Source organism: Empidonax traillii, unplaced genomic scaffold, assembly GCF_003031625.1.
Source record: "Empidonax traillii isolate 1590-97213 ecotype Southwest subspecies unplaced genomic scaffold, ASM303162v1 scaffold3:size4013460, whole genome shotgun sequence".
Taxonomy (NCBI): Eukaryota; Metazoa; Chordata; class Aves; order Passeriformes; family Tyrannidae; genus Empidonax; species Empidonax traillii.
Window position 1 is genome coordinate 2,856,118 of NW_020955196.1, and position 15,985 is coordinate 2,872,102.

The following is a 15,985-nucleotide window of genomic DNA, read 5'->3' on the forward strand; positions in this document are numbered from 1 at the left end:
ATGCCAACTCTCCCTTGTGAATGGTTAGTGGGAAATGCAGTTCACCTCAAGATACACACTCTTTCTTATGCTAGCTCCATCCTGACACAGGAAAAGCCAAACATGGCACTTCTGGAGGATTTGGGATTGGAGGGATCCAGAGTCAGTGTTGGAAAAGAGAGGTGTGAAATGAAACTAAAAACCTAACAACATGCCTTTTTTTGTTCAGCGTTCAACTGTCCTGTCTGCATTAGCAGACCCTGATGAAAGGGTGAGAAGAACAAGGGTATTGGTTTTTCCGGTGTCAGTTGAGACTCTGTCCAGGAGACGTAAAGTATTTTATAAAATATGCCTTTGTAGGTGCTGGAATATGTTGGACTTTGTTAGCGGTAAAAAATACCGTCTTTATTCTTTGTTACCCTTTTTCTCATTATAGAGTAAACAGGAGTTCGTCTTTGAACAACAGAGCTCACCTGAAAATTTTGAAGCATTTGGACAGTTGTGTTGCAAGTTGCTATTTTCAAGCTTAATAGGAGGATATAAAATACATGACTGATGCATTGAAGTCATTAGACATGAAGTCATTAGACATGAACAATAAGAATTGTCTGTATTCTCACACTACACAGGTTAAATTCCGTTGTCCTCTTCCTCTTCACACATTAGTTTAAAAACAGCCATAGTTTAAGGTTAATTAGTTTCGTGCACTTTGGAAGCCACTGAAAGATGAAGAGCAGCAAACAGATAAGATGCTCAGGAGAACCACTCCTGTTATTTCTGGCTTTGAAGTAGTATTGTCCTTTTCCATCTCTCTGCCATATGTTCCTTATGAAAAATCCAGATCGCTTTTTTGATAAAAGCTTTTCTTTCAGAAGAAAAAATCTCTGCACTGAATCTGTGCAAGAAGTCCATGATCCTTGCCTGTTACAAACAGCTTTTGTACCTTCAAGGCTGGTCAATTTCAGGGAGAAAAAGTACAGATGATGTCCAAACTTAGGCAGTGGATACACATATTTTCGCACCAGTGGTTGAACTGAAATCACTGACAGATTTGGAGTTAGTGTTGGCCTGGTGTAGCAAAAACTCCTTACAGCTCTTACCCTCAAATGTTTGCACTCTCATGCTGGCATAAATGCAGTGATTTTGTACACCTGATTCACATTTTTAAGGCATTCAGACGAAATTTGAGAAGAAAGTATTGAGCAATAATTCACTGGGCCAACTCAGCTGGCCCATAGGTGAAAATCAAGACACTAGAATGTTTTGTTATAAGATGTGATGTTATAAGATGTGATGTCTGTCTCGGTTCTCACACGTTGGCCTAATCAGTTTCATACCAAAGTAATTCAACTTATTCATGCAGGCATGAGAGGAAAATTAGGTCTTTAAATAGTTAAAGATTTATAAACATGGAGTATAAAATAGGTGTTATCTCCTGTATTTTAGTTGTGTGTTCTTTGTACTACTTGAATGCCTCATTCAAGGCTTTTAATAGTATTAAAATACAACTTCTACACTGTAGAGTAAGATTCGGTTGCCTCTGTCCCTCTTACATGTGCTTCAAAACTTTTACTTTACTATTTTCAAAGGAAGATTGTGTGAACAGCAAAAACTTAAATTCATCACAAGATGTACTTAAACTTATTATATAAATGCAGCAAAGTAAGAAACAGGTGCTTTTTTTTTTGCCTTTTTTTTTTGCCTTTTTTTTTTTTTCCTTTTTTTTTTTTTCCCCTCAGATCTTGGCTTTGTATCTCCTGAGCAAATGGTGTCAGGAAAGTGAGTCAAACTTTAGCTGGTAAACATGGACTTGTTTTCTCAGGGGCAAGTGGTTTCAAAAGTCTCTACTGGTGCACATGGTCCCCTGGCAGGGATGGGGTGCCATGCCTGATTTAATTTTGGCAGTTCTCTATATTGATATGCACACCATCAGTCTTACGCTATTTTTCATTTGGGCCTTTCACACCACATAGCAGGGAAAGAAGCATTTCTTTTAGTGAAAAAATATGATTGTGGACACATAAATTATCCACAGACTGCAAGCACAGCTTGCTGTCTTCTAAAACTCATTTCTATGTAGCAATTGACATTGTCCATTTAATTCAGCAATGACTTTATACAAGTTTCTAAAGCATCACTTACAGTTTTGTTATCTTACTTCAATAGCAAAAAACAGCATAGGTGAGCTATGTTTAACTCAAAAGAAGTAATTCAAGAACGTATGCTTATTAAGCAATAATATAGGAATCCTAATAAGCTATTTCTACAACTGCTTCCCAAACTAGAAGCATACATTCTTCGAACGAGCGCTGGGTACTCTTTTCCCAGAAGCCATTTAGTTTTGTGACTGAGAAAAACAAATTGGCTGACAATGGATTGCAGTATGAGCAAAGGAGTTTTGAGATAAAGTTATGTTTCTTTCCTCCTCCTGGGTAAAGGCTTCCTCATGTGATGATTAATTTTTCCAGAGAAAAATTGACAGTGCAATGAATGTACTTATTCACAGACTAACTGTGGGTGAATCTTGCACAGAAACAAGGAGTTTATACCAGTCTACTGAGATTTGTCTTAAGCAAATGTGGCTTTCTGAGCTTTTATTATTTCAAGAAATTGGAAAATTATTATTCATTGAAATGTAAACTTAGTGATCTGAGATACAACCACTTTATAATGCTTATTAAATTAAATATTTTTATATAGACTTTGCCTAATACATATTCATATACTGCATTATGTCTGGAAAAGTAATGAAATAGTTGTTTCTGAATTCTCCAGTCTGGGACACTTTCCGTTGTAAAACCTTTCTTTTTATCTAAAGCCAAAACTCCTTGTGCAGTTGTTTTTTTGTTATTGTTGGTTTTGTTTGGTTTTCTGTTGTGTTTTCTTTCTTTTTTTTTTCTGCTGGAAGTCAAAATTAATGGACCATTCAGAAAGAAATAGTCTCTGTGAGGAAAGATGCAAATCAATCATCTGTGTGTGGCTGATGTCCCCGCGTGATCACTTGTGCTGGGCAGACTAGGGGACATGGAAAAATACCCCTCTCTGCTGACCTGCTTTATCTTGAGGGAGGCACTTTGCTATTGCCTGCCTGGTTGAGCTGTCTCCCTTCCTATCCTGCCTTCATTGTACACTGGATTGTACACTGTCCATCTTGCTCAGATTTTTAAATACCAGACTCATCATCTTTCAACCTGGAGCAGTGCACTGCGACACCACAGGTTTTATCTTCTGTTCATTGCTGCAGTCCTCCACTGTCAGCCATTTGTAGCCTACCATTCCCATCACAGTTTTGGCTGTTTCAGTACAGTTTCAGGAGGCTTTAATAAAAATTATATGTTAGCTGTTTTTTAAAGGCTCTTCAAAACCCTCTCTGGCTTGGAAGATGCTCTGTTATCATAGGAGGACTGTGGTTGATTGCTAGCTCTCAGCTTGCTTGTGAGCACAGACAACTTTCTTAACAGCTCATCTCTTCAGTTTCTGCTCAGGTAAACAGTCATGACTGTATTTCCCTTCACTTGTTCTTTTTGCAGCAGTTCTACGTAAGATTGTAAACTCTAAGGGATGTGTGCTGTCTTTTACACACCTAAAAAAATTGGGTTATGTGCTATATTTACACTAAAAAGCTAGTGTGAATACACTTTATAATTACTCTAACAATAGTCCTGACAGACCTCCTTGAAGTCATTACCTGTGATGTGATTTAGATCAAGCTTAATGAATTGCAGTTATTTGAGGAGGAGCTTACTGTTGACACCTTTGTCACTAGACCAAATCCCTTCGTTTACTGAAGAATGCTCCTGGATGCAGTAAATAAGATATATGGGCGGTGGTTGGATGCTGCATTGCCTGAAGCCGGGCATAATAGTTTAATTCACTAACTTCTGAACTGGTATATTTTGAATAGGTAAATCCTAATAATCTATCAGCACAGAAATGGAGACAAGGACTGAAATATTAACATTGCCTAGTTTAGTTATGTTGAGGTGAAATATCCAAAAAGCTTCTCTCTGTGGGGAAGGGAGCTCAGTGTTACCAAGGCAAGGGTTGTTGATTTGAAGTCATGGACTTTCTTCTTTTAATCAGTAATGGGATGATAAAACCCCCAAAAACATTCAGCTGCAAATTTCACACAAAACGTAGTCTACAAACCTTGGGAATACAAATAGTGTAAAGATCCAGTTGGAAGCAGGCTAGCTCCAAGAAGTACAGCACCCACTTTTGTGTGCTGTGTTGTACTGTTCCTTAGAGTATGAGCCCTTCTTGGAGAGGTACAGTACATGGGTAAATCTCATCCCTGTAGTCTGATCCTGCAAACAGGGTGTGATATGTGAATTTAAGATTTAGAAGATATCACACAGGGATACAAAAATACTGAATAATAAATTGCAGCCCTGCAAGGATTTTAGTTTGGAGCTGGTTTGTAGCTAAGATTTAATTAATTGGCTTTACATCCTAAACATGGAAGTTCAGCACTTCTGTATGTGACTAGTCCCCTTGAAATCAAGGGGAACAACTATGAAGGTGGTAGCAAGCTTCATGTCTGCCACTGATCTGAAGCAGATGTTTCCACAGAGCATGATTTTTAAAACTGAATGTATTATTTACTCTGATAGAATAATTTGCCCCAAGTCGGGTAAGTGATTTGTGTGGATCCAAGATTTAATCTTCTAAGGAAAGTATTTTTAATTCATTCCATTTATCCTGTGCTACAAATTTCTCGTTCTTCAATTAGGCACTTCTACCTGCTGCAAAATGTATTGTCCACCCACAGTTACATCTGAAAAATGACCATAGAGAACACAAAATGTGTTTTCCTGTGTTTGAGTGCCTTTGTAATATTGTGGAGTGGCAGCAGGATGACTGCAGCTAATGCAAAAGGAAAAGCCTCATAGGTAGCAAAGCATGTCAATAGTTCATGTTTAATCTTTTTTTCCTTTTGGATTCTAATGCTGGTACTGAGCTCTTGGTTCATGAAAAAAACCCTATATATATTTAGTCTTAATTACAGTTCATCAATTCATTATTTTAATAATTTTGATTATTTTGCTACTTGATTCAGCACAAGGATAGAATCAAAGTATCATTTGGAATGGAGGACTAGAAAGATAACTCTACCAAAAAAGAGTTTGTTGAATAAAAATGTGTTGTGTTATTGCCTGTAATCAGTAACACTCGAAGTGTGAAGGAAGTAAATGCCGTCCCTGTCTGCTGGCAATGTTGTGCTCTTAGCTGCTGCTATCATTTCAAAATAAACCTTATTTGAGTGGAAGAAAATTCCTTCTCCTTTTCCTCAGAGAGACTGTTGTCCTTCTGTTCTTAAGTGAGATGTATGATACAGAGGAGGGAAATAAAGGAACTTATTGACTCTGTTTTTCCATCTTACCAAGTCCAGAAATCACTTTCAGAGCAATCCTGTTTAGTCACAAAGCTGTCTGCAGTTCAAAGATTATTGTGACATTATTATTATTAGAAATCACTGCAGGACCAACTTGCCAAATGAACCGTTAAAAGCAAGCCAGAGTCACTGAACCACAGTAAAATTCATTAACGGCTGCTTGGGGCAACATATGGTCATTGAAGGTCTTTATCTTTTTAACCATTTGCCTCTTCCAGTGTCTGTGGCAGACCTCTCCACTTCTCTTTCTATCTCGTTTGAATGTAAATAGCCATTTAAAAACCTGCAACTTTCTTTTAGTGACAATCTCATTTAGTGTCACTGTTCAACTGGACATGTACTGACATGCAGAAATGTGAATTAATGGGAGAAAACACCTTTTACTACCGAGGAAAATGGTATGTTCTTTTGTACTTTGAGACCTTTTCTTGAATCTTTTTGGCTATTGCTTTCCCCTATGAAATCTGAGCACCTCTCTTGAGGTGGTTGTTTTTGAAGCTGAAGTTTCAGAGGTGCTAAACCACTTTTATTTCAGATGACAAAAAAAAAAAAAAAAAAAAAAAAAAAAAAAAAAAAAAAAAAAAAAAAAAAAAAAAAAAAAAAAAAAAAAAAAAAAAAAAAAAAAAAAAAAAAAAAGGGAGGTCGAAACACCGTTCCTGTAAATGGAGTTCTCATAATTCGAGCCTCCTGTTCAAAATCTGAGCAGCAGCTTGCCTGTGCCTTAGAGCGTGTGCCAACACTGCCGTCTAGCTTCTGCAAGGGGTTTGTGCACTTCTGCTTCTTAGTTGTTTGCGTTCATGTGTTAACACGGCTTTGTCGAGTCCCTGTTGGCGAGCCAAGGTCCTGTAGTACTGACTTCTCTTGCGTTACACAGAATCATCAGAAGTGGTCACAGCGTGAGACGAGGGATTGAAGATGACAGCAGCACACAGCAGAGGAGATCTGCAGTGGCAACGCATCAAAAAAAGTGCCAGCCTGTATTTGGAGATAGGGAAATGAAACCCATCTGTCCAAATTCTTACAAGGTACTTGCCAGCACCACAACTCAGATAAACCCATTCTAGGCCTAGTGTTTCTAATCACAAACCACTGGTAAAGTCCTTGAACAAGGCCTTCTGACATGTCACGCTCTGACATGTCCTTTGGGCTCAGTGTAGACTTCTGCTTTCCTGTGTGCCTCTCTCACCATTATCCCTCTCTGTCTCATCACATGCATACATCCTTTTTTACTTGTTCCCCACAGAATTTGTAGCTTTTTCTTCTTGGTCTGTGGTGACTTGTGAGCTAATTGCAATCTGAGGTACTGGCTTGAGGTTTAAATGCATTTTATGTCTGGTCATCTTGGGATTTTAAAAGATTGTTTGGTTTTCTTTTACCATGAACTTGTGTGTATTTACCAAAATTTGTATTTACATGGCTTTTAGTTTATAGGTAGTATTGCATAAATAATAGAGAGTCTAATGAAAACATATAATTATTATTAAGCAGGCAGAGAGCTCTATTAAACTCTGGTTTGAAACTGCACAATTCCTGCATTTTCAAACAGCATGCAATGCAGGGTTGCAATTATGTTCCAGCTTCCCTAGTGGTGTAACATGTAAGAAGTTGATTATCATCATATGTAAAGTGATTTAAAGCTGAATTTAGCCCAGAGTGGTCTGACTAATGTCTTTGTTTCTGATTGTTTTCAATAGCCTCCACTAAATAACTCAGCTACATCAGAACCATAGGATCATAAAGGTTGGAAAAGACCTTCAAGATCATCAAGTCCAACCTTTGACCAGTTGCCACCCTGTCACCAGACCATAGCACCAAGTGCACTTTACCTTATTTAACCTCATATTTTTGACCTTGGCCCATTGATCCAGCCAGTCCAGATCCCTCTGCAGAACCTTCCTGCTCTCCAGCAGTTCAGTACTCCTCTCCAGCTTGGTGTCATCTGCAAACTGACTGCAGGTACACTAGATTCCCTTGTCCAGACCATTGATAAAGATATTAAACAGGACTGGCCGCAATATTGAGCCTTGGGGAACCCCACTGACCAGCTCCCAACTGGACGCAGTCCCACTCACCAGCACTCTCTGGGCCCTCCAGCCAGTTCTTAACCCAGCAAAAAGTGCCCCTGTCCAAACCACAGACTACTAGCTTTTCTGGAGAATGCCATGGGACACAATATCAAAAGCTTTACTGAAGTCCAGGTAGACAATATCCACAGGCTTTCCCTCATCCACAGGCTTTCCCTCATCCGCTAGGTGGATCATGTTGTCATAGAAGGGGATAGGTTGATCAAGCAAGACCTGTCTTTCCTTAACACATGCAGGCTGGGCCTGATCCCCTGCTTGTCCTGTACATGCCATGGGATCATACCCAAGATAGTCTTATAACCTTCACTGGAAACAAGGTTAGCTATCATTACATATTCTTATCAACATTATAATTAACATGTATCCATGGGTACTGCTTCATGTAATGAGGTAACGTTGTATTTCAAAGAGAATCTCTTGCCTCTGTTAAAACAGATGTTAGTATTGCTGAATATCTGGCTGAATCAATTAATCATTTCATTAAATAGAAGTCCTCTTAGCTATGCTAATCAAAAGCATGCTGTTTACAATTTTTCCAGACAGCCTCCTGAAAACCTAAACAAACAAACAAACCACTTCAAGACTAATAAACCAGCCTTGCTCTGATATATAAGCTATGCTTTCTTATAAAGGATTAAAAAGAAAAAAAAGGTCTGAGGGGTAATTCATCAGCATTCTGCATATATTCCTTTAGCCATCTATGGTGATCTTACCTAAATGGTTAAAGCTGCCTAAATATAGTTATTTGCTATACCATTTTCAGTGTGATAGGAACCACATACTTTTTGCTCTGAACTGCATCTTTATGCGTGAGGAGAGAATGATGGGTGCTGAACACTGGGTCAAAGCCCTTCTCATGACATCCCAGAAGCAATTTGAGAGGGTTTCTATTAGCTTCTTGACTTCTGTGAGTCAGCACATGAGCACAATCTGAACAGAGAGTTTGAAAGGGAAGAAGAAGTGAAATATATAAGCTAGATGATAACACGGTGAGCAACTTCACAGACAGCTTCCTCAGAGAGAGGTAGATCAGTGTATTAAGAAATGAAATAACTGGTATCAAAACTTCATAGGTGTGGTTTAAGCCTAGTGGGCAACTAAGCACCATGCAGCTGCTTGCTTACTCCCCCATCCAGCAGGATCAGGGAGAGAATCAGAAGCATGGAAGTCAAAAACCCTACAGGCTGAGATAAAAATAGCTTAATAGGTAAAGCAAAAGCCATGCACGCAAGGAAAGTAAAACAAAGAATTCCTTCACCACTTGCCATGGGCAGGCAGGTTTTCGACCATCTCTAGGAATGCAGGGTTCCATTGTCCTTAACAGTGAGTTGGGAAGACAAATGCCATCCCTCCAAATGTCCCTCCCTTCTTCTTACCCCAGCTTTATACGTTGAGTATGACTCTATAGGGTGCGAGAAATCCCTTGGGTCAGTTGAGATCACCTGTACTGGCAGTGCCCCAACTTCTCCAACTTGTGTACCACTAGACTCCTTGCTGGTGGGGTGGATGAGAAGCAGAAAAGGCTCTGTGTAAGTACTGCTCAGCAGTAACACTGTTTTCAGCAAAAATCCTAAACACTGCCCCATACTATCTACTGTGAAGAAAATTAACTCCACCCCAGCCAAAACCAGCACATTCTCTACCCCTTTTTTCAAATAATTTATGTCATGCTCTAGTCCTACATTATTCAATACAACCTCACTAACACCTCTCATTCCCTTACCAGCCTTTGATATATTACACAGATATCCATTAGTCTATGGACCACCTCATCAAATTTCCATCAAATGTTCACAGATGTCCACAAATTGTCTTTTGAATTCATTTAGTCCATAACTTTGGGCTCCATCTGTTCTGGTGATCACTCAGGACAGGAGAAGTGGTGTGTTGTATGGAGTTACTGGGCACCAAAGCCAGCACAGGTCAGGTCATTGCTGTGCTGCAACTGCTTCTTGTAAGGCTTTTCTCCTCCATTGGTTTGTGTGGTTCTTGTCATAGTAACTCAAAAAACAGCTTACAACAATTTAAAGACACACCCATTATGATGTCCACACCTGGTCCTTTTGTGCCAGGTTAGAGGGTTTAGTATCGTAATGAACTCCCCCCTTACTTCTAGTCTGGGTGCCACAAGGGGTGCCTGCTATAGTAATTATAATCTCTACCATGGACTTCCATGGGATGCAGGGGGACAGCCTGCCTGGTCATGGCCTTCACCATGGGCTGCAGAGGAATCTTCTCCAGCACCGCAAGCTCCCCCTCCTCTTCCTTCTTCTTCAGGGAAAGGACCACTCACACTCTTCCCCCTGCACTGTGGACTCATCCACAGGTCACAGTCCCTGTGACTCAACTCACTGGAGTTCCAGCCTGTCCAGTACAGCAGCACAGGCACAGCAGCAATGCTCTGGCCACCTGCCAGCCCAGGCGCTTAGCCAGGCTGTTATCAGAGTCTTCCCAGGCACAGCAGGCTGAGGTGATAACCAGCACAGCATAGCAGAGACCAGCCACTAATGAGCACTAGATTGCAATACACAGGCGAGCAAGCCCCATGGCAAGCATAGGAGACTGCTGATTAATAATTAAACGGCAATAAGAGCAGAACATTTCATCTGGCACATTCAAATAAAATCTGTCATTATTGGAACTTGCTGAGCTCCACACTGTGTCCCAAAAAAGGACTGTAATGTTTTAACCCCAGCTGTCAACTACACACTCCATAACTGTTTGCTCACTCCCCCACTGTGAGATAGGGAAGAGAATTGAAAAGGGTAAAAGTGAAAAAAATCATGGGTTGCGATAAAGACAGTTTAATAAGGAAAGCAAAAGTCACACATGCCAGCAAAGCAAAATGAGGAATCTGTTCACTGCTTCCCATGGGAAGGCAGGTGTTCAGCCATCTCCAGAAGAGCAGACCCCCATCACATGTAACAGTGACTTGGGAAGACAAATACTATCCCTTCAAACTTCCTCCCCTTCCTTCTTCTTCCCACAGTTCTATATGCTGTGCACAACACCAGTACTGTAAGGGATATCCCTTGGGTCATTTGCGGTCAGCTGTCCCAGCTGTGTCCCCTCCTAATTCCTCGGGCACCCCATCCCCCATTTTGGTGGGGTGAGTGAGGAGCATTAAAGGCATTGGCTCTGTGTAAGCCCTTCTTGAGAGTAAAAAAAACATCCAGGAGTTTTCAACGCTGTGTTCAGCACAAACCCAAACCATAGCCCCATACTAGCTACTATGGAGAAAATTAACTCTATCCCAGCCAAAACTAGCTCCTTCCCACTAGAGCTGAAGAGATTCTTAAATCTCTATGGGGCAGGCCTTTGATCCATTTTCCATGTTACCTAGCAGGCAAAAGTGGTTTATTGCTTCTGCCATCATCCTGAATGATCTCAGGCCAGAGTCAGGATGTGGAGTTGAGGATGTTTCTACGACCCTCAACGTTTACTCTGGCATTCTTCTGTGATAGCAGTACAGGAGAGAGAATACAGAGAATAAGTAGTCAGGACAGGGTAGAGAAGAAAAAGCTCCTGAGGATCTCAATTCTTTTAATATCTGCAGAAACATCCCACAGGTTTTTAAGTTAGCTAAAGACCATGCCATAAAAGGAGGAAGTTTTTCTGCTTCCTTGCTGTCACAGTGCAAGATCCTCATAATCAACAGGGACCTTATTGGGTGTTTCATCTCTGTTGTAGGCCATCATAAGCTCTGCCTTGGACTTCCAGGGACCAGAGAAAAAGGGCGTGTCTTGATAATCCGGATGTTGTTGGAGAGAGACTCCTGAACACACTGAGCAGCAGCTAAGATGAATGGAAAGAAATTCAGCCGCTGCTGCTGTGTCCCCGAAGTCTTGCACGGCTCCAGCCAGTGGTGCTGTCAAGCAGGTTGGGAGGGATGCTGGGGAGTGTTTTGCCATCTTGTGGCAGGTTGCGGGTAAACCGTCTCTATGTGATCACGAACACTTTGCTACCCAGTAGCAACAAGCCAGAAAGGGTGATATCCACAGCGGTGGCTGCAAAATGACACTTGAAAAGTTTCCAGCAGAGCAGAGCAACCCATAAACCTGCAATGACCAATACCTTGGCTGATATGCCCACACGCTGCTCCAAGTGCATGCCAGCAGTGGAACCTGAAATGAAGGATGAGAAGACAAGGGTCAAGAGGCCACAGCGTGGGGGGTCAGAGGCTGTTTCTAACTCCTGTTCTTGGTGCTGTGCTACTGGAGGTGCCCAGCTAGCCAGGGAAAGGAGAGGTTAAACTACAGTCTGGTGACTGGTTGAATACCACAGTGAGGACAACAGCACACTGAAGCTGATCTCCTATGGCATGGACAGTGAGGGATGATCCAGCCACACAGCTTTGGCTCCAAGAAAGTCAGTGAAGAGGCTGAGAGCTTGTCAGTACAGAAACCTTTGGAGGGACACTGACAATTTTCATATATTTGCAGGGTGATGCATCTAACATGGGAGATGCTAAACAAACTCAGTCTGAGTCTCCTGCTGACCTCCTTTCTCAGGGGAGCTGTTGCTGCTGTGCCCGAGGGGGCATTGTCTCTGATGCCAGGGCGTACCAGAAAGAGGGTTGGGGGTTGTCCCTGGACAGGGACTTTAGGTCTCACTGTCAACATCACGGGCACTGCCAGTGCTGTGGCTGCTGCTCAGGAAGACGTGAGACTGGAACTCTTCCATGCTCTTCCTCCCACAAAGCTGCTGCTGGGAAAACCCCTGCTGCTGATCAAGGGACCCCAGAGGATCTGATGGCACAGGAAGAAGGGCCAAACCTCCCCAAAGGAAGGATTGTCCCCAGCTTCAAGAGGTCTGTGGGTGGGATGAGGTGTTGCCAGTCTGTGTCGGCAGTGGGAGAGGACCCATGAGACTTCTGTTCTTCCCAGCTATGCAGAAAACCAGCATCTAAAAGAAATCCATTTTACTTCCAGAACTGCTTCTTTTCAGCTCATAAATGATAATCCCCTGTGAACAGCCTGGAGTACATTCCATCTTTCTGTTTCAGTGGGCCCCACTTGGCCTAAGAGCTGACACATGCACACAGCAGTCAGGAATTTGACAGAGTATGACCATTCTGGATGCAGATCCCTCCTATTGTGCCAGTAATGGGAGTGGGTAGGGGTCTCAATGCCAGCAAAGGGCAGAGATGACAGTGAGGCTCTCAGCTCCAGCCACTAAGGCAAGACTAGTATATGTACCCCAGGTGCACCTACTGGGGGAAGTGAGGGGAGTAAAGCAGTGAATGCAGCATGCAAAGCAGAAGTGCAGGTCACAGCCCACATGCCTGCTGCTGCCTGCTGTGGAGACAAGAGTGGTTGCACCTCCCCCAGGCACCAGGGAAAAGCACTGGGGCTGGGGATGTCACTCCTAAACAGAGGTGAGCTACCTGGCTAGTAGGAGGCCCTGAGTCCAGGCAGGATGGGAGGCACAGGCCTGTGTTGTTACGTGGGAAGATCTGCGGGAGTGGGGCACCTGTTGAGAAGAGCGTCAGTGCATGTGGGTGTTTGCTCCTGAGCAGGAAGCTGGACCAGCTGGTGCGTGGGAACCAGTAAAAAGGCTCAGGATATGGGGCAGGGTTATCTCAAGAACAGAAGGGCTGTGCTGGTACTCTGGGGATCTGTGAGTTACGTGTGCTTTTGCAAACTTAAATCCATACTGGCTGCAGAAAAGGGACATTGCTGGCTGTGCTCACATTCTACATGAGTCCTACTAGTAATACATGTATATGCTGTGGGAGGCTGTACCTCATCTGGGAGGTAGCCTGCAAAGCTCGCCTTGTCTGTGGTTTTTTGCACAGGTACAAATCGGTAAGGTAAGGTCTTGTCCTAACAACTGTTTATGGTTTATTTACCTCTTCTTTCCGAAGTGCTATTTATGTTTTATTTGCCAGGCAGACCACAGGGCTCCTCCAGCCTTCAATGAACACCTCTGCACCCTCGGAGACAACACCAAGCTCCGGTGGCATCCCACGGGCAGGAACCCGCTGTCCCGCTGTCCGGAGAGAACGAAGGCCCAACTGAGCATCACCACGGCAGCGAGCGCCTGCGGGACAAAGCAGCACCATCGGGATTACTCCCCGCTTTAATCCACCAGCGTCCGCTACCTCCACCGAGCGGTGCTCTCAGCCCTTCTTCCCCCAGACACAGATCAGAGAATCCACCATCGGCCGCTGACCCCGCCCGTCCCCAGGCCCGCCCCAGGCGGCTCAGGCCGCTCGGTCCCGCCTCCCCTACGCCTCCATCGCGGCCCCGCCCCGGACTGCGCTTTTCGGCGCCTCCACCCCGGAACGCGTCAGTGCCCGGACGCGGATGTGACGGGGCGGCGGCGCCTCTGTCCCGGGGGGGCCCGGCGCTGCTCCGCGGCACGGCAGGAGCCGTTCCCGTAGCAACGCCGCCCATGGCGGACCCGACCTGGCGCCTGGCGGAGGGCGCCCGCCGCCGCCGCCCGCCGGGGGAGGAGCGGCGGGAGCTTCCTGGCTCCGGGCGCTGCCGGACGCGCCACAGGCTGAAAGCGGCCGCGGCTCTGGCCCGCGCGGGGAGCGAGGGCCCGGCGGCGGTGAGTGCGGGCCTGGGGTGGGCGGGGGTGCCGGGCCCTGCGGGGAGCCGGCCGGGGCGTCCCGGGGGGAGGGAACGGGCGGGGAGCGGTCCCGCAGCGGCCCGGGCGGCGCCGCCAGGCCGTGACACCCCCGCGCGGGACGCGGGCCTCTTCGTGACGCCCCGTGGGCGCTCCCGGCGCAGCCGCCCCACCCGTGTCCCTGCGCTGGAGCTCCCCGCGTGTCCGGGGGTGTCCCCATGGCCTGCACGGCGCACCCGGTGCCCCGCAGGCGGGGAAGGGCTGCTCTCGGGCTCGCTGCTAAATGCGGGCTGATCAGTTTGGAAGTTGCGTGACGACTTATTTCCGCTAAATTATAATGCCTTACGATTACGCCAGTGCCTAAAATAATTTTTGAGTGGTTGTATTTTTTCTTTTTTTACCCGTGTTTGACATCTGCCGTGGTTTAGCCTCTGTCAGCAGCCAAGCCCCACGCAGCCACTCACTCATTCCTTCACTAGCGGGATGGGGGAGAGGAAAAAGCCCGAAAACTCGTGGGTGGAAATAAAGACAGATTTACAGGGAAAGCATAAGCTGTGCACACAAACAAAACAAAACAAGGAATTTGTTCACTTCATGCCATGGGCGGGCAGATGTTCAGCCACCTCCAGGAGAGCAGGGCCCCATCATGCATGGCAATGATTTGGGAAGGCAAATACTGTCACTCGAAGCGTCCCTACCCTTTCTCCTTCTCCTCTCCACTTTATATACTAAGCCGACATATATATATATATGTCATGTGTCTGGAATATCCCTTTGATCAGTTTGGGTCACCTGTCCTGGCTGTCTCCTCCCAGTGTTCCATGCATCCCCAACTTCCTCGCCAGTGTGGTAGTACAAAAAGCAGAGAAAATCTGTACAAGCACTGCTCAGCAGTAATAAAACATCTCTATATTATTAACCCTGTATTCAACACAAATTCAGAACGTGGCTCTGCACTAGTCACTGTGAAGAACGTTTACTACCGCAGTCAAAACCAACACAACAATCTGATTAGATACAAAGGCAGTGTGTACCTGAGGATGAGTGTAGGAATGACACCTGGTTGTTTCTGCTGCAGTCTTAAAAAACAAATACTTATTTTGGCAGGAACAGATCCTTGGAGGTTGTCTAATCCAACAAGCTGTGTGTGGTCCAGCATGAGTGCCCAACAAAAGAGGGGCAGAGCGTTCAGGAACAGGACAGGTCCAGCAGAACTTGTAAGGTGATAATATAGCTCGAGTGCAATTACTTGTTTCGACTGGTTTCTCTTAAAGTACAGAATTAAGTGTTCTCATATTTGTCATACTATCGTGGTTTTGCTCTGGGTTAATTTGCTTTCCACCTCCCACACAATTACTACTAGTTGAGAGAAGGTTTTTGCAGACAAAAGAGAGATAGTATTTGGGGAAAATAGTATAAACATTTATTACTAGTAAAGCAAAAACTACTAATAAATTAAAACTAAAGAATTATATCTACAACGGTTTCTATTCAAGTTGAAGTGCTATATATTTACAGAAATACTTCTTCCCCTTTTATACTAGTTCAAGGAGAAGAAGTAGTTTCATTCTCTATTTTCGGAGTTCCAGCTCTCTCTCTCTCTCTAGTAATAGATTCTCAGTAGCAGCAGTATTCTCGTTGCAGCTGGAACTTTTTCTTTCTCTTTCTCGCTCTGTGTTGGCTTCCAGGGTTGGCCTTACCCCCCTCTTGGGCTAAGACTTAAGGCTGGAGGTTACCCAGGTCCCGAAGGGTTTTCCTTCCATAGGCTTGCAAGGGGACACTTGCTTACTATGGATCTTCTTCCACAGGGTTACAGGGGATAATGGCTTAAGAGTTCACCCCTGTTTCCCTATGGAGGTCCCTCCCCATGGGAGAACAGTCCTTGATAGACTTCTCGGCATGGGTCTAGCACGGATCCACACACACACGGATCCCAACATCTCACATGGGCCGT

General features: G+C 44.4%; 1 protein-coding gene across 2 annotated transcripts in view; it reads left to right on the forward strand.

Moving 5' to 3' along the window:
* The first annotated feature begins 13,760 nt into the window (after positions 1-13,760).
* TOPORS (TOP1 binding arginine/serine rich protein) overlaps positions 13,761-15,985 on the forward strand; it is a 7,328-nt gene continuing 5,103 nt past the window's right edge. Inside the window, exon 1 of one of the 2 annotated variants that reach the window (XM_027911022.1) lies at positions 13,761-14,013. In XM_027911022.1, the coding sequence (XP_027766823.1) occupies positions 13,855-14,013 (159 nt within the window). In that variant the 5' untranslated portion in view covers positions 13,761-13,854. Of the gene's footprint in view, positions 14,014-15,107; positions 15,254-15,985 lie in introns of those variants that run through there. The other variant, XM_027911083.1, reaches the window with a different exon arrangement.